This window comes from Taudactylus pleione, unplaced genomic scaffold (assembly GCF_031769625.1).
Source record: "Taudactylus pleione unplaced genomic scaffold, aTauple2 ptg000497l, whole genome shotgun sequence".
In the NCBI taxonomy this organism is placed as follows: domain Eukaryota; kingdom Metazoa; phylum Chordata; class Amphibia; order Anura; family Myobatrachidae; genus Taudactylus; species Taudactylus pleione.
The window spans coordinates 2,767,529-2,786,657 of NW_028284899.1; the positions used below are offsets into that span (position 1 = coordinate 2,767,529).

Sequence of the window (19,129 nt, forward strand, 5' to 3'; positions counted from 1 at the left end):
GTGGCTTTGGACAGGTCCAGGAGGAAGGTTAACAAATGGGTGGCTAGGCACGTGCTGGAAATGGGAGGGCTAGTGGTGCACCATCCTTTAATTCGGATTCAGGATGCCCACATTTTCCGCAGGGATGGAGTTCATCTTACTGAGGAGGGTAATTTTTTGTTTCTAGAAGATATTTTTGTAGTTTTTAAGGGTTTGGTTGGTTAGCATGGTGGCGGGCTGCTTCTCTCCTGAGAGCCGCTGTGGCGGGAAAGACCGGCAATATTGAAGTGTCCATCTTGCAGCAGTAATAGCGGTGCGCACCCCTTCAATGCACTGATAGGCTGATTTCACCCTATTGGGGTCAGCGGCACCTCTCGACCGAGCAGGATGAATGGTGCATTGGCATGGGTGTTGGGGCCGCATCACTTGCTCTGAAAGGGATAGTTGGCCCTTTGCAAGTTTTTAAGATCACCCTACCCTTGTCTGGGATAGTTGGCCCTCACAAGTTGTGATTTACTTCCGGCCTAAGACAAGCGGACGCGGGTTAGTTGCCGTTCTTTCTCCTGCCACCATGTCTACCTTTGTAACCAAATAAAGCTGACCAATTAATTTAAACGGCATAACTTGGTCTCCTGTGTTTATTTTAGTTAAGTTTAGTTTAAGTTTATGGGTCACATCTATCATCTGACGATAGAAAGTTTAATATAACGGAGGTTAGGAATAGAGCCGACGGCACATAAACTTCTAGTCAGGGATAGAGGGGTTAATAAAGTTAAAAATGTTTGTTTACAGTTATAGGCAGATGCGATAGGACGTTGGGTTAGGGGCGGAGTTAGTGAGAGGGTGTAGAGAATCTACTGTGGTAAAATCTGCCTCTTTTGAATTGATCTCCCACCCTCCCTACCCTCTTGTGTCTTGTGTCGGCTTTATTTCATTGGCAGGGAAAGACCGGCAATATTGAAGTGTCCATCTTGCAGCAGTAATAGCGGTGCGCACCCCTTCAATGCACTGATAGGCTGATTTCACCCTATTGGGGTCAGCGGCACCTCTCGACCGAGCAGGATGAATGGTGCATTGGCATGGGTGTTGGGGCCGCATCACTTGCTCTGAAAGGGATAGTTGGCCCTTTGCAAGTTTTTAAGATCACCCTACCCTTGTCTGGGATAGTTGGCCCTCACAAGTTGTGATTTACTTCCGGCCTAAGACAAGCGGACGCGGGTTAGTTGCCGTTCTTTCTCCTGCCACCATGTCTACCTTTGTAACCAAATAAAGCTGACCAATTAATTTAAACGGCATAACTTGGTCTCCTGTGTTTATTTTAGTTAAGTTTAGTTTAAGTTTATGGGTCACATCTATCATCTGACGATAGAAAGTTTATGCTAATGCCGCTACAGTTCCCCTCCATGGTGTACATCCATGTGTCCGAATGTGAAAGGACTGAGATGCCCACTATTAGTGTCTACAGATGCTGCAGTCAAGCTTTGTGTGTCTTTAGATGTCACCATTTAAACTGTCACCAGCCCTATGCTAGGTACAGTTCATCCTTTGGAGCATGGCCCCAATGTGAGCAATTCAGAGTCTCTGTACACAGCGACTTTTAACGACACACCTACGACTCTAGAGTAACATGGCCATACTGCGCTATAGCTGCATCTAATAAGCCAAAAACCTGTAACGGCCCAGGAATGCCCATCACCTTCTAATTCACTTTATGTCAAACTCCTACACCAAGCCATACACAGTTTTCAAGAGCCGGACTACTGGCCCAGCAGTCCATAACAGAGCACAGCACACAGGCACTGACTATTAACCCGAATGCGCGGAAGCTTGTAGCCGCTGCCCAATTGGAGCTGTGCTTCGATCACTGTAGCCACTACCCAGCAGACATGTGAGCATGGGACTGACCCAGCAGGAACTTTCCTGCTTTTTTGGTGCCCCAATCCGCCCCTGCATATATTCAATTAATATTAAGGGCCATATTCAATTTGAGGCGAAAAGTCCGACCTCATCATCAACGTTTTTGGAGGGGATAAAGTATCGGGCGCGTGCCCACTTATCCCCGTATTCAATTTGGATCCGGTGAAAACGGGACCCGGCGGAAAGGTAAGTATTGTAAAGTCCTGTCAGTTTTTAGGGAAATCATGCTGTCACCCCCCAAAAGATGTCCTGACATGGGGGATCACTATGGGTACCCCCGATTTGGCCTGCTGAAGGTAATCAGGGTTTTTAATAGTCGCGGCAGGTGCATAAATGTGGCTTTGAAAGAAGTGGTGACGAATAGCACTTAGCTTATTGTTTTGGAAAAATAATTAGTTCCATCAAATTTGGGGTACATGAAAATGGGTGTAAGCATATTTTTAAAGCCCTAAAGTAATTTTTTTTAATTCTTCAAAAATCCACCTGCTGCTACCACCCGCATTCTAGAAAACATCTGCCGCATACTTTGGAACCCCGCAGGAATCAATTTCGCTAGTTTGGAACTTTGTCCCCCAATATTTTTTCCACCCTCAAAATGAAAGTACCTTTTTTTGGGTGACCAGAGGTTTTTTTTTTTTTTTTTTGACACACAATACCTTAGGGGGACATTACAAGGGATGCAGGCTACTTTTTATTACTTTGTACCCCAAAACCCCAATTCTGCACTTTTTTTCGCCATGTATTACATGGAGAAAACTTATCCCCATTTTTTAACAAAGACTTTTCGCACCGGCGAAAAGTTTTTGAAATTGAATATGGGGATAATTGAAACTGGCGAAAAATGACGTAATCGGCGATAAATTATCGCTGATAACGGACTTTTCGCCCCATATTAAATATGGCTCAAAGTATTGAACCAGGCTCAGACACCTTTTGGCACTCAGGCCATCATTCAGAGGCGGTCGCAAAATGCGAGCGCTCGTTCTGAATGTGGGCAGACGCTTCTCTTTTGAAGTGCGGCCTCCTGGTCGCTAGCTAAGCAGTGGGTTACCACCCACAGCTTTAGCGACCAACCAGGTTGATGGTCGCGATGGTCAAGACCATCGCGACCATCGGGGCTTGCGACGATACCTTGAGGTTGGGTCTCGGCAACCGCAAGCCCCAGGGAGCTTCCTTCTCTGATCGAGCAGGAAGCTCCCCACTGACATCACCGCTGATGTCAGTGCGGCCGCCCACAAAACGGCATGCGTTCCTTAATTTCTGTCTCAATCCGGGGCTTGCGCACGCACAGTGCGGCTGCTGCTCGTGCGCTAGGCCTAAACATCGACCCACTTGAGAGCGCTCAGTTCTTGCGAGCAGGTCTGAATGAGGTCCTCAGTCTATAGTGGGACTACAACTCTCATCATGGCAGGGCTTGTAGTACCTAGTAAGCTAAACGCAGGATGCCTTCCCATAATGTAGCATATACTGCCATGGAGGGTAGAGGAAAAGACCAGCTGCTGCTACACTTGGCGTTGTGATGTACATGTGACATGACTGGATTCAGGAAAATTACTGGGGAAGACGCTGGCCACAAAACATATATATAAAAGCAATTCAAGAATCCGGCACTCCAGATGTAACAAATAGACGTGGTTGGGTGCCCTATGCTGTGATGTTTTATTCTGTATAAGACCCCTGAGTGCCGTTCCCCCTGTGTAATATATATATATTTTGGATAACGGAATATTCCGTAGTTTGGAATATATGCATACCATAATGAAATATCTTGGGAATGGGACCCCAATATACACACAGAATGCATTTATGTGTTATATACACCTTATACACACAGCCTGCAGGCAATTTTATACAATATTTTCAACAATTTTGTGGCTCAAACAAAGTTTGTGTACATACATAAAATTTCAGTTATGTTTCATATACACCTTATACACACAGCCTGAAGGTTATTTTATACAATATTTTTAATAATTTGTGCCTTAGACAAAGTTTGTGTACATTGAACCAGAAAAAAATCAAAGGTTTAATTACCTCAGTCAAGCCAAAAAAATTCCCTATTTCGGAATATTCCGTATTTCGGAATATTTGGATATGGGAGACTCAGCCTGTATACAGCATATATATATCTAGGACTGGACTGGCACTCTCTGATAAATACATCTCCTTTGGTGGCCTCAGTAGCAATATGGACAGGCTTAAATAAAGACTGCGCCACTCCAAGATTCCTATAAATAATCATACATGTATTGGCATACACCACCTAGTTTCAAAGCCCCTGTGGCTGTTTTTTCAAGGCAATCAAGTAAACATAGCCACAGGGGCTCTGAAACGTTTATGCCAATTCATTAATGATTATTTACAAGAATCTTGTAGTGCAGTCTCTTCCCCGAGGGCTCACCCAAGACTTCCCTGGACTCCTCCCTGCCATCAGGCTTCCTCTCTTATCAAAACAGTCTGTAATAAAATAAGCAGGGGCTACAAAAAAATATAATTCCATTCTTAAAAGAAAATATGAAATAATGAGACAGTCATGTGTGTAAGACCTGCCTACAGAAAACCGCACTACGTTAAAGACGAATACCGTAATAAATGCTGAGCCAGCCTACTTTTAAACTGTATCATTAAATTATTAAAAATACACTTTAATTAGTTACACCCCATGGGTAGCTAGACGCTGCTCGGATGGAGTAGGATACCCCCCTCCCTAAATTTTCAAATGTAGGCAAGTATAATTTATAGGCGCTGTAATTTCTGTGCAATGTACGCTGTCAGCATATTCAGCATAAAATGACTCTCTCTTACCTGCTGGGAGACAGAATTTTCTATCAATGAACTACACCCGAAGGAAGAGATGGCAATGGACAAACACAGCTGTATGAGGCTGGCGATAATCAGTGATATGAAAATAGTCTCCCTGATCACCTGTGACATAGAAAGCAAAATACAGAATAGCCCAAAACTATATTTATCCCATATTAATAGAACATGATTTTTTTAAGGATTTATGCTTTTAGATATCCACACAATATGATATACTATTTTAAGTCCATACATTTACATCTATGAATAACAAATATGAACCACACTTCAACCATATTGCTACTATTTGAGAATGTATCTTTTAATGTGCAAACCTAATGATCTTTCCTCAGTATTCTTGTAGCAGAGGTATGTAAGCCTACTGCTTGGTATAACTGATGTATAAGCATGGCTAAAGCTGGTCGATTTAGGAATGAAGGATAAACCGCATCCTCACCTCTGCAAGGAGATCCTTTAGTATACACTATAAGAATGGGAAAACCTCAACTATTTTTGCACTGTTGTTGCCCCTGTTGCATGAACTTACCATAACTCACACTGTAATTATATTACATATTGGCACTTTGCATGTGTAATGTTTAATATGCATAAATATTGTAGTGGGATACAAGCTGGAACTATATCATCTTATCCGTATTTGTTTGTTTTTCTATGTTTTGGAAACTAAATGCTGTGATTGAGAGCCACAACTAATGCTGGGTACACACATGTCGATATATTGTTCGATCGACCAATGACATATCGCGAGTACATCAGCTGGTTTGTACACCCGATATGTCTGTGAACTATTTAATTTACAGGCCTATCAGGTCGGCCCTGCAGCACAGAAGATCTGTATGTGTGTACGGGCGACCCGCCGGCCGACCGTACACTTGCTGCAGGCACCGCCGATACTGACATCTCAATTGGGCGGGCAAATTTACATGCCTGCCCAGTTGTGATGTCAGCCCAGACATACTGTATAGAACACCCGATTGGTAAGTGTGTATACTATAGCTTCCCAACCGGCCGCTTGGACAGTGGATCAGTCTACTGACCGATCCATCATTATAGTGTGTATCCAGCATAAGTGACCTTAAATTGGATGAGATTCCCAGAATTCCAGAAGGTAGATTTATTAAAGCTGAGCAGCAGCAGTTTCATTTTCCTGAGCTTGGTGCATACCGGCAAATCACAGCCCCATAGCATTCTATCGATATCCACTGAGTGCCACTTTAGTGCATACAGGTATTGCGGCAAACCTACGAAAACAACAGTTTTTCGGAGGTTTGACCGCATTTTTGAGGTTAGTACATCCCTCCCTATATGTTTATGTTAAATAAAGGATACAGCATTATTACCATACTAGTTTATTGAAATCGGCATATGTTCTGGTCACCTCAGTCCCCGCCCCCACGCTAGGGCACGCCCTCTGTTCTGGCTGGCCCCACCCCCTCTGCTTTCAATATGACAAGCCCAAGTAGCAAATAGGAAGACACGCTGTACACCTTCCATCACCTTTATACGATTCTGTGATGCATTACAGTTGTATGGAGGTTTTGAACAGAAGACTATTCTCACCTCAGTGTATTATAATTTATGTGTGTTATTTATAAATGTGTGGATTGGAATAGTAGTTGTGTTATGTCACGTGTGTACTGTGTCATTTACTTTCTCACCCATATTGTACTGCATGACTCATCACAGGTGTAATTTCCATTCATCACCGCATCTACTGTGAGAATAATAAACTCCACTGAGGAAACAATTGCACTTATAATGTTCAAACCCAAACTTGCTCCAACCTGCGAGAAAATACATAAGGACGATTGAAAAACAAAATCACCACATACATAAATGTCTTGCTGATTAGAATGATCTAGCTAGTGGTGGCATCCTCATATATAGTACATGTCTGACAGAAAACTACACCCAAAAAGTGAAATATTAATGTTGGAATTTTCAAATGCAATATTTAATCTACACTTGACTTTCAACTGTGTTATAGACACCATCCCTTTCCATCACCCTGAGACAGAAATGCCTCACCATTTGCAGACAATGGCTTAATGGGTTGGCTGTTAAGCTTATTGCTAAGCCTATTGGTTCCTTCTCACCAAGCTTATAAGTATGCGGGTCCTGGTTTCTGAAATCCGAGCACACCCGAATTTAGGGGTTCCGATTAGAACCGGGTCAAGGTTCGGATTCACTTTTGTGTCTCGGTTCGGATCTGTTGCCGGTTTGGAACTCTGATCTAAAAACTGAACTCGGGTTTTGGATGGGGACATTTTAGCTGTTTTTATCGATTTTTATCAAAATCCAAAACCAAAACACTTGAGGGTGGTTTTGAAAAACAAAAACCAAAACACGAAAATGAATCCAGATCCAAAACTAAAACACAGGGGTCCACCCACATCTTTACTTATAGTGCACAGAATGACCCAAAGTCATTAACTCTGGCCTGACTATGATTTTGCCTCTCTACAAATAGCTGCAATCTTGTCACAGATCATAGTGTATCCCCCACCATGTTCCTCAAATTTTACTCTTCTACCTGGTTACTTTATCATTTTCCCCGTTCAACCCAGACCCACATCATATTGAGTTTTCTCATTCCGTCAATCAGAGCCGGCCCTAGGCATAGACAAACTAAGCAAATGCCTAGGGTATTTGGAATGTCTAGGGGCATCCAAGCCTGCCTAGGGCTGGTGGTGGCTGGGCAGAGACTCTGGCAGCTGCTAGTGCCGCTGCATAGCGTCCGCGATCGGAGCTCAGCTGACAGCTCCGATCAGGCATGGCAGTAACAAACAGTGAGCGGGAACAGCCGGCAGCAGTTTGCGGGGGCAGCACTCCTGGACAGTGGCTAGTGGTTAGCGCCGGGCAGACTCTGAGGCGTCACACAATCAGAATGAGCTTCTGCGCATGGGCAGAGGCTCATTCAGGACTATAAGTAAATGGTCCCGGGAGGGCTGCTGCACCATGGGCCTTTGCGGAGCTCGGAGTAGTGAGTCACACCTAATGGCTCTGGGTTCCGCCTCCAGCAATCATCACACACAGCTGCGGCCTGCCAACCTAAGATGGGAAAAGCGATGCCCGCGGTTTGCTGTACCTTGAGTCGGATGGCTCTGCAGGCTTCGCTTAAGTAAAGTAAGTTTGAAACTTGGAGAGGGCAGGGGTGCTGTGGTGCTCACTGCTGGGAGAGGGGTGCTCTGCTGGGATAGGGGTGGTGGGTGAGGGTGGGTGCTGCCCACACCCCTTTTCAGGATCTCATGTGGAGGGGGGCACCTCCGAAAATCTTGCCTAGGGCACTAATTTGGCTAGGGCCGTCTCTGCCGTCAATGCATTTTTCTCCCTGGTGATAAATGACTATATTCATTCTGCAAAACCACCCAGCCATTGATGCCTCTACACACATGCCGACCATGCCTAATACTAAGTCAAAGTACCTGGGCCCAGGGCTTGCCAAAGAGGTATTCAAACCCTCAAGATGGCATGACCATACCCTCTTCAGTGGGCAATGCACAGTTTCAGCAGAGGGCCCCAACATTTAACAACATGACAAGGGCCCTGCAGATGTCCCTGCTGCCAATATAAAAGGGCACACCCTGTGACTGTTTGCTGAAAAACTAAGTTTAACACCCTCCTTTGCTGGACTAACCCAACTAAATGACATATAGCTCACCAGACAGCGCGACTCTGTGTCTTCTGCTGCGACTGACAGAGATCCAGACGTAACATACTGCAAAGATCAAAGAAGAAATATATTGTGCTGTTTGCATTTTATAAAGTGGAAAACACATTAACTTGCAGATGATGAAGACATGAAGTAATTTGTAGGGGTGAGCGGGTTCGGATTTCTGAAATCTGAACCCCCCCGAGCCTCCCCGATCCAAGGCCGATCCGAGTCAGGCTCGACTTTTCCCGCCTGACTCGGATCTGAAAATCGAGGCAAAACGTCATCATCCCGCCTTCCGGGTGTCGCGGGTTTTGGATCCTATATAAGGTACCCGCGTCGGCGCCATTTTCTCACTCGGCTGTGGACAGTGAAGAGGGAGGGTGGGAGTTAGGGCTGGCTGGGCTGTGTAGTGTAGTGTAGTGTTGTAGTGTAGTGTAGTGCAGTGTAGTGTTGTGCTGTGCTGTGCTGCGCTGTGCTGCTGTTGTCCATAGGGGCTGTGTCCACTACTTCAAAGTCCATAGGGGCTGGATGGACTGTGTTGTGAAGTCAGTTGTCCATAGGGGCTGTGTCCACTCCAAAGTCCTGTGCAGTGTCCCAGTCCTAAAGGGGTGCTGTAGTGTTGTCCAGGGGGTGCTCTGTCCATCAGGGGTGCTCCCCCCAAGTGCTAAAAAAAAAAATATTTTTTCTGTGTTTGTGAATTGTGTGCACTGTGGCTGCACGTGAATCAACAAAGGAGCAGCGCCAAGCGTGCGCCTGTGTCCCATAAGTAAAAGGCCAGCTGGCTTGTCCGTTAAAGGGTGCTGTAACCCCCAAAGGGCACTCCAAACAAAATAAAAAAATATATTTTTTTATGTTTGTGAATTGTGTGCGCAGTAGTCGCACATGCATCAACAAAGTAGTGCCAAGCGTGCGCCTGTGTCCCATAAGTAAAAGGCCAGCTGGCTAGTCTGTTAAAGGGTGCTGTAACCCCCAAAGGGCACTCCAAACAAAATAAAAAAATATATTTTTTTGTGTTTGTGAATTGTGTGCACAGTAGCCGCACGTGCATCAACAAAGTAGTGCCAAGCGTGCGCCTGTGTCCCATAAATAAAGGGCCGGCTGGATTGACCGCTAAAGGGTGCTGTAACCCCCAAAGGGAACTCCAAACAAAATAAAAAATTTTTTCTGTGTTTGTGAATTGTGTGCACTGTGGCTGCACGTGCATCAACGAAGGAGCAGCGCCAAGCGTGCGCCTGTGTCCCATAAGTAAAAGGCCGGCTGGCTTGTCCGTTAAAGGGTGCTGTAAACCCCAAAGGGCACTCCAAACAAAATAAAAAAAAAAAAAATTTGTTTTTATGAATTGTGTGTGCAGTAGCCGCACGTGCATCAACAAAGTAGTGCCAAGCGTGCGCCTGTGTCATAAGTAAAGGGTCAGCTGGCTTGACCATTAAAGGGTGCTGTAACACCCAAAGTACACTCCAAACAAAATAAAAAATATTTTCTGTGTTTGTGAATTGTGTGCGCAGTAGCCGCACGTGCATCAACAAAGTAGTGCCAAGCGTGCGCCTGTGTCATAAGTAAAGGGTCAGCTGGCTTGACCGTTAAAGGGTGCTGTAACCCCCAAAGTACACTCCAAACAAAATAAAAAATATTTCTGTGTTTGTGAATTGTGTGCGCAGTAGCCGCACGTGCATCAACAAAGGAACAGCGCCAAGCGTGCGCCTGTGTCCCATAAGTAAAGAGCCGGCTGGATCATTTCTTAAAGGGTGGTGTAACCCACAAAGTGCACTACTCTCCAGCAAAAATAAAAAAATATTTTCTGTGTTTGTGTGCGCCTTAGCCGCACGTATATATATCAATGTAACATAAATGGAGGACCAAACTTTCTCCGATAAAAATAAAATAGGGAATGATCAAGAACCACTTCCTCCTAGTGCTGTTGCTGCTGCTGGGAGTTGTTCATCATCCCAGAGAGGAAGTAGGAACACCACTACTTTTACTAAACAATTGACCCTCCAACAGTCCTTAGCGAGGAGGATGAAGTACGACAGCAGTCATCCTGAAGCAAAACGTATAACTGAGGCCTTGACTGCTATGTTGGTGTTAGACGTGCATCCGGTATCCGCCATTAGTGCAGTGGGATTTAGACAATTGATGGAGGTAGTGTGTCCCCGGTTCCAAATCCCGTCTAGATTCCACCTGAATCCTCAAAACAGCAGCGACAAGCGTGCGTCTGTCTGTTAAAGGGTGATGTAACCCTCAAAGTGCGCTCCACAAACAATAAAAAAATTCTTCTTTTTTTTTCTCTTTGTGAAATGTGTGGGCTGTAGCCGCACCTGCATCCTTAAAGCAGCAGCGACAAGCGTGCGTCTGTCTGCTAAAGGGTGGTGTAACCCTCAAAGTGTGCTCCACAAACAATAAAAAAATTATTCTTGTTTTTCCAGTCTTTGTGAATTGTGTGGACTGTAGCCGCACTTGCATCCTCAAAGCAGCAGCGACAAGCGTGCGTCTGTCTGTTAAAGGGTGGTGTAACCCTCAAAGTGCTCCAAAAAATAAAAAACTATTTTTTTTATGTGTTTGTGACTTGCGTGCGATGTAGCCGCACGTGCACCAACACAGTAGCAGCGCCAAGCGTGCGCCTGTGTCATAAGTCAAGGGCCAGTTTGGACATCTGGTCCGTAACTGAAGGACGTGCCAACAATTTCTGACAAGTCTACTGTCACTGCATATGATACTGTCCTCAAAGCAGCAGCGACAAGCGTGGGTCTGTCTATTAAAGGGTGGTGTAACCCTCAAAGTGCGCTCCACAAACAATAAAAAAATTCTTCTTTTTTTTTCTGTCTTTGTGAAATGTGTGGGCTGTAGCCGCACCTGCATCCTTAAAGCAGCAGCGACAAGCGTGCATCTGTCTGTTAAAGGGTGGTGTAACCCTCAAAGTGCGCTCCACAAACAATAAAAAAATTCTTCTTTTTTTCCCTGTCTTTGTGAATTGTGTGGGCTGTAGCCGCACCTGCATCCTTAAAGCAGCAGCGACAAGCGTGCGTCTGTCTGTTAAAGGGTGGTGTAACCCTCAAAGTGCGCTCCACAAACAATAAAAAAATTCTTCTTTTTTTTTCTCTTTGTGAAATGTGTGGGCTGTAGCCGCACCTGCATCCTTAAAGCAGCAGCGACAAGCGTGCATCTGTCTGTTAAAGGGTGGTGTAACCCTCAAAGTGCGCTCCACAAACAATAAAAAAAATCTTTTTTTTCCTGTCTTTGTGAATTGTGTGGGCTGTAGCCGCACTTGCATCCTCAAAGCAGCAGCGACAAGCGTGCGTCTGTCTGTTAAAGGGTGGTGTAACCCTCAAAGTGCTCCAAAAAATAAAAAACAATTTTTTTTATGTGTTTGTGACTTGCGTGCGATGTAGCTGCACGTGCACCAACACAGTAGCAGCGCCAAGCGTGCGCCTGTGTCATAAGTCAAGGGCCAGTTTGGACATCTGGTCCGTAACTGAAGGACGTGCCAACAATTTCTGACAAGTCTACTGTCACTGCATATGATACTGTCCTCAAAGCAGCAGCGACAAGCGTGGGTCTGTCTATTAAAGGGTGGTGTAACCCTCAAAGTGCGCTCCACAAACAATAAAAAAATTCTTCTTTTTTTTTCTGTCTTTGTGAAATGTGTGGGCTGTAGCCGCACCTGCATCCTTAAAGCAGCAGCGACAAGCGTGCATCTGTCTGTTAAAGGGTGGTGTAACCCTCAAAGTGCGCTCCACAAACAATAAAAAAATTCTTCTTTTTTTCCCTGTCTTTGTGAATTGTGTGGGCTGTAGCCGCACCTGCATCCTTAAAGCAGCAGCGACAAGCGTGCGTCTGTCTGTTAAAGGGTGGTGTAACCCTCAAAGTGCGCTCCACAAACAATAAAAAAATTCTTCTTTTTTTTTCTCTTTGTGAAATGTGTGGGCTGTAGCCGCACCTGCATCCTTAAAGCAGCAGTGACAAGCGTGCATCTGTCTGTTAAAGGGTGGTGTAACCCTCAAAGTGCGCTCCACAAACAATAAAAAAAATCTTCTTTTTTTTCCTGTCTTTGTGAATTGTGTGGGCTGTAGCCGCACTTGCATCCTCAAAGCAGCAGCGACAAGCGTGCGTCTGTCTGTTAAAGGGTGGTGTAACCCTCTAAGTGCGCTCCACAAACAATAAAAAAATTCTTATTTTTTTCCTGTCTTTGTGAAATGTGTGGGCTGTAGCCGCACCTGCATCCTTAAAGCAGCAGCGACAAGCGTGCGTCTGTCTGTTAAAGGGTGGTGTAACCCTCAAAGTGCGCTCCACAAACAATAAAAAAATTCTTCTTTTTTTTTCTGTCTTTGTGAAATGTGTGGGCTGTAGCCACACCTGCATCCTTAAAGCAGCAGCGACAAGCGTGCGTCTGTCTGTTAAAGGGTGGTGTAACCCTCAAAGTGTGCTCCACAAACAATAAAAAAATTCTTCTTTTTTTTTCTGTCTTTGTGAAATGTGTGGGCTGTAGCCGCACCTCCATCCTTAAAGCAGCAGCGACAAGCGTGCGTCTGTCTGTTAAAGGGTGGTGTAACCCTCAAAGTGCGCTCCACAAACAATAAAAAAATTCTTCTTTTTTTTCCTGTCTTTGTGAATTGTGTGGGCTGTAGCCGCACCTGCATCCTCAAAGCAGCAGCGACAAGCGTGCGTCTGTCTGTTAAAGGATTACATCGGTGACAGCATCCAAGTAGGCATGTCAGACAGTCCGTACATGTACTGGCAGGAAAAGAGGCAATTTGGAGGCCCCTGTACAAACTGGCTCTATTTTACCTGAGTTGCCCCCTCTCCAGTGTGTACTCCGAAAGAGTGTTTAGTGCAGCTGGGAACCTTGTCAGCAAAAGGCGTAGGAGGTTGCTTCCACAAAATGTGGAGAAGATGATGTTCATAAAAATGAATTATCAACTTTTCCAGGGAGACCAGCCTCCAGAACGTACAGAGGGACCTGTGGTGATGGATTCCAGCGGGCACGAATTAATACTCTGTGAGGATGAGGATGTACACAACACTGAAGAGGGTGAGGAATCGGTGAATGAGTAGGATGAGGACGACATCTTGCCTCCGTAGAGCCAGTTTGTGCAGGGCCAGATTAATTGCCAGCTTGTTTTGTGGGGGCCCAAACGAACCAATCATTTCAGCCACAGTCGTGTGGCAGACCCTGGCGCTGAAATGATTGGTTTGTTAGAGTGTGCATGTCCTGTTTATTCAACATAAGGGTGGGTGGGAGGGCCCAAGGACAATTCCATCTTGCACCTCTTTTTTTCTTTGCATTATGTACTGTTTGGGGCCTAGTTTTTCAAACTGCCATCCTGTCTGCCACTGCAGTGTCACTCCTAGATGGGCCACGTGTTTGTGCCGCCCACTCGTATCTCTTAGCATAGTCATCCAGCTACCTCGGTGCAACCTTTTGGACATAAAAACACCATTGTGAGGTGTGAGGTGTTCAGAATAAACTGGAAATTAGTGGAAATTAAGGTTTTTGAGGTTAATAATAGCATAGGAGCAGAAAAATCAACACATTCTGTGATTTTAGCTGTTTTTATGCTTTTTAAAAAAAAAATACAGATCCAAAACACAAAACCCAGAACCCAAAACACCGAAGGGTGGTTTTGGCAAAACCAATCCAGATCCAAAACACGAAGAAAGATCCAGATCCAAAACCAAAACACAAAACACGAAAAGTGGCCGGTGCACACCCCTAGTAATTTGTAATAAAGCTCATTGTTAACAATGGGGTTCTGTATAAACAAACACACATTAATCCAGTGGCAGATTTTCACTAGGGGCTGCATAGCTGCATCCCACCCAGTAAAATCCGCCACCGCCCAGTTGGAGCTTGGAGAGAGTCCGTGCTGCACAGTGGCGGATCTATACTGCTCTTTCAGGGGCGGGGGGGGGAGCGATTAAATGATTAGTTATCACTCCTCTTCTCTCCTGTATTGGCACCTCCCCTTTCTGTTTGTCATCTGGGGTAAAACTGTAATTTGGTGCCCGCCCTGGTAATTCCCCCATAGTAATTCCCCCTGCAGCAGTGCTCCTACAGTAATGCCCCCTGAGGTAATGCCAATATAGTAATGCCCCTATAGTAGTGCCCATATAGTAATTAGGGGTGAGCGGGTTCGGATTTCTGAAATCCGAACCCCCCCGAGCCCCCCCGATCCGAGTCCGATCCGAGTCAGGCTCGACTTTTCCCGCCTGACTCGGATCTGACATCGAGGCAAAACGTCATCATCCCGCCTTCCGAGTCTCGCGGGTTTTGAATCCTATATAAGGTACCCGCGTCGGCGCCATTTTCTCACTCGGCTGTGGACAGTGAAGAGGGAGGGTGGGAGTTAGTGCTGTGTAGTGTAGTGTAGTGTAGTGCTGCTGTTGTCCACTACTTCAAAGTCCATAGGGGCTGGCTGTGTTGTGCTGTGCTGCTGTTGTTAATAGGGGCTGTGTCCACTACTTCAAAGTCCATAGGGGCTGGCTGGACTGTGTTGTGCAGTCAGTTCTCCATAGGGGCTGTGTCCACTCCAAAGTCCTGTGCAGTGTCCCAGTCCTAAAGGGGTGCTGTAGTGTTGTCCAGGGGGTGCTCTGTCCATCAGGGGTGCTCCCCCCAAGTGCTAAAAAAATAATATATTTTCTGTGTTTGTGAATTGTGTGCGCAGTAGCCGCACGTGCATCAACAAAGTAGTGCCAAGCATGCGCCTGTGTCATAAGTAAAGGGCCGGCTGGCTTGACCGTTAAAGGGTGCTGTAACCCCCGAAAGTACACTCCAGTCCAAACCAAAAAAAAATTATTTTCTGTGTTTGTGAATTGTGTGCGCAGTAGCCGCACGTGCATCAACAAAGTAGTGCCAAGCGTGCGCCTGTGTCATAAGTAAAGGGCCGGCTGGCTTGATCGTTAAGGGTGCTGTAACCCCCGAAAGTACACTCCAGTCCAAACCAAAAAAAAAATTATTTTCTGTGTTTGTGAATTGTGTGCGCAGTAGCCGCACGTGCATCAACAAAGTAGTGCCAAACGTGCGCCTGTGTCATAAGTAAAGGGCCGGCTGGCTTGACCGTTAAGGGTGCTGTAACCCCCGAAAGTACACTCCAGTCCAAACCCAAAAAAAAATTATTTTCTGTGTTTGTGAATTGTGTGCGCAGTAGCCGCACGTGCATCAACAAAGTAGTGCCAAGCGTGCGCCTGTGTCATAAGTAAAGGGCCGGCTGGCTTGACCGTTAAGGGTGCTGTAACCCCCGAAAGTACACTCCAGTCCAAACCAAAAAAAAAATTATTTTCTGTGTTTGTGAATTGTGTGCGCAGTAGCCGCACGTGCATCAACAAAGTAGTGCCAAGCGTGCGCCTGTGTCATAAGTAAAGGGCCGGCTGGCTTGACCGTTAAAGGGTGCTGTAACCCCCGAAAGTACACTCCAGTCCAAACCAAAAAAAAATTATTTTCTGTGTTTGTGAATTGTGTGCGCAGTAGCCGCACGTGCATCAACAAAGTAGTGCCAAGCGTGCGCCTGTGTCATAAGTAAAGGGCCGGCTGGCTTGACCGTTAAAGGGTGCTGTAACCCCCGAAAGTACACTCCAGTCCAAACCAAAAAAAAATTATTTTCTGTGTTTGTGAATTGTGTGCGCAGTAGCCGCACGTGCATCAACAAAGTAGTGCCAAGCGTGCGCCTGTGTCATAAGTAAAGGGCCGGCTGGCTTGACCGTTAAAGGGTGCTGTAACCCCCGAAAGTACACTCCAGTCCAAACCAAAAAAAAATTATTTTCTGTGTTTGTGAATTGTGTGCGCAGTAGCCGCACGTGCATCAACAAAGTAGTGCCAAGCGTGCGCCTGTGTCATAAGTAAAGGGCCGGCTGGCTTGACCGTTAAAGGGTGCTGTAACCCCCAAAGTACACTCCAGTCCAAACCAAAAAAAAATTATTTTCTGTGTTTGTGAATTGTGTGCGCAGTAGCCGCACGTGCATCAACAAAGTAGTGCCAAGAGTGCGCCTGTGTCATAAGTAAAGGGCCGGCTGGCTTGACCGTTAAAGGGTGCTGTAACCCACAAAGTACACTCCAGTCCAAACCAAAAAAAAAATTATTTTCTGTGTTTAGCCGCACGTATATATCAAATCGATATAACATAAATGGAGGACCAAACTTTCTCCGATAAAAATAAAATAGAGAAAGATCAAGAACCACTTCCTCCTAGTGCTAAAGCTGCTGCCACTAGTCATGACATAGACGATAACATGCCATCAACGTCGTCTGCCAAGGCCGATGCCCAATGTCATAGTAGAGGGCACATACAATCCCAAATGGCAAAGTTCAGGAAAATGACCTTGAAAAAGACATTTAAATCAGCTGAAGAGAAACGTAAACTTGCCAATATGCCATTTACGACACGGAGTGGCAAGGAACGGCTAAGGTCGATCCCTAGTATGTTCATGACTAGTGGTTCAGCTTCACATGACGATGGAAGCACTCCTCCCACTAAAAAAATCAAAAGAGTTAAGCTGGCAAAAGCACAGCGAAGAACTGTGCTTTCTAAGAAGATATCACAAATCCCCAAGGAGAGTCCAAGTGTGGTGGTGGTTGCGATGCCTGACCTTCCCAGCACTGGACGGGAAGAGGTGGCTCTTTCCACCATTTGCACGCCCCCTGCAAGTGCTGAAAGGAGCACCCACAGTCCACTTGCTGATATGCAAATTGAAGATGTCACTGTTGAAGTACAACAGGATGAGGATACTGGTGTAGCTGGCGCTGAGGAGGAAGTTGGCGAGGAGGATTCTGATGGTGATGTGGTTTGTTTAAATCAGGCTCCGGGGGAGACAGTTGTTGTCCGTGGGATGAAAAAGCCCATCACGGTCATGCCTGGGCAGAAGACCAAACATTCCACCTCTTTGGTCTGGCAATATTTCTATCCAAATCCGGACAACAACTGTCTTGCCATATGTACCATATGTAAAGGTGAAATAAGTAGGGGTAGGGACGTCAACCACCTAGGAACATCCTCCCTTATACGGCACCTGCAGCGCGTTCATAAAAAGTTACTGTCAAGTTCAGAAACTTTGGCTCAGACCGTAAGCAGTCCAGGGACACCTAAATCCCGTTGTCCTGTTGTATCCAAGCGCCTGCAAACCACACCGTCAACTCCCTCCTCGTCAATTTCCTCCTTAGTCAGGATCGGAAGTAGTCCTGCAGGCCATATCACTGGCATGACTGACTCTCCTATCCGGGATTCCTCCGGAGGATCCTGCATTGCTACGCCTACTGCTGCCGCTGCTGCTGTTGCTGCTGCTGCTGGGAGTCGTTCATCATCCCAGAGAGGAAGTAGGAACACCACTACTTTTACTAAACAATTGACCCTCCAACAGTCCTTAGCGAGGAGGATGAAGTACGACAGCAGTCATCCTGAAGCAAAACGTATAACTGAGGCCTTGACTGCTATGTTGGTGTTAGACGTGCGTCCGGTATCCGCCATTAGTGCAGTGGGATTTAGACAATTGATGGAGGTAGCGTGTCCCCGGTTCCAAATCCCGTCTAGATTCCACTTCACTAGGCAGGCGATACCGAGACTGTACAGAAACGTCAGAAAAAGTGTCCTCAGTGTCCTGAAAAATGCCGTTGTACACAATGTCCACTTAACCACGGACATGTGGACAAGTGGAACAGGGCAGACTAAGGACTATATGACTGTGACAGCCCACTGGGTAGATGTATCACCTTACGCAGCAACAGCAGCAGCGTCACCAGTAGCAGCATCTCAGAAACGCCAGCTCGTTACAAGGCAGGCTACACTGTGTATCACCGGTTTCAGTAAGAGGCACACCGCCGACAACCTCTTAGAGAAACTGAGGGAAATCATCGCCCAGTGGCTTACCCCACTTAGACTCTCCTGGGGATTTGTGATATCTGACAACGCCACCAATATTGTGCGGGCATTACATCTGGGCAAATTCCAGCACGTCCCATGTTTTGCTCACACAATAAACTTGGTGGTGCAGAATTTTCTGAAAAGCGACAGGGGCGTGCAGGAGACGCTTTGGGTGGCCCGAAAAATTTCTGGCCACTTTCGCCATTCAGCGACTGCGTGCCGAAGACTGGAGCGCCAGCAAACACTCTTGAACCTGCCCCGCCATCACCTGAAGCAAGAGGTTGTGACGCGGTGGAACTCAACCCTCTATATGCTTCAGAGGATGGAGGAGCAGCAAAAGGCCATACAAGCCTATACATCCACCTATGACATAGGCAAAGGAGGGGGTATGCACCTGACTCAAGCGCAGTGGAGAATGATTTCCGTGTTGTGCAAGGTTCTTCAGCCCTTCGAACTTGCCACACGTGAAGTCAGTTCAGACACTGCCAGCTTGAGTCAGGTCATTCCCCTCATCAGGCTTTTGCAGAAGCAGCTGGAGAAAGTGAAGGAGGAGCTAAGACGGAGCGATTCCGCTCGGCATGTGGGACTTGTGGATGAAGCCCTTCATTCGCTTTGCCAGGATTCCAGGGTGGTCAATCTGTTGAAATCAGACCACTACATTTTGGCCACCGTGCTCGATCCTAGGTTTAAAGCCTATGTGGTGTCTCTCTTTCCGGCCGACACAAGCCTGCAGAGGTGCAAAGACCTGCTGGTGAACACACTGTCAGCTGAAGCGGAACGTGACACGTCAACGGCTCCTTCTTCATTTTCTCCCGCAACTGGGGCTGCCAGGAAAAAACTTAGGTATCCTAAGCAACCCGCTGGCGGTGATGCAGGGCAGGCAGGACCAAGTTTGGACATCTGGTCCGGA

The 19,129-nt window shown here is 46.3% G+C and overlaps 1 protein-coding gene across 1 annotated transcript in view; it reads right to left on the minus strand.

Annotated features, from left to right (window-relative positions):
• Positions 1-19,129, minus strand: part of LOC148502442 (membrane-spanning 4-domains subfamily A member 4D-like) — a 51,399-nt gene that overhangs the window by 9,031 nt on the left and 23,239 nt on the right. The window contains exons 4-6 of the mRNA XM_088449828.1: positions 8,381-8,437; positions 6,378-6,503; positions 4,702-4,821 (exon numbers count right to left, since the gene is read on the minus strand). Coding sequence (XP_088305954.1) covers positions 4,702-4,821; positions 6,378-6,503; positions 8,381-8,437 — 303 coding nt within the window. The remainder of the gene's footprint in view (positions 1-4,701; positions 4,822-6,377; positions 6,504-8,380; positions 8,438-19,129) is intronic.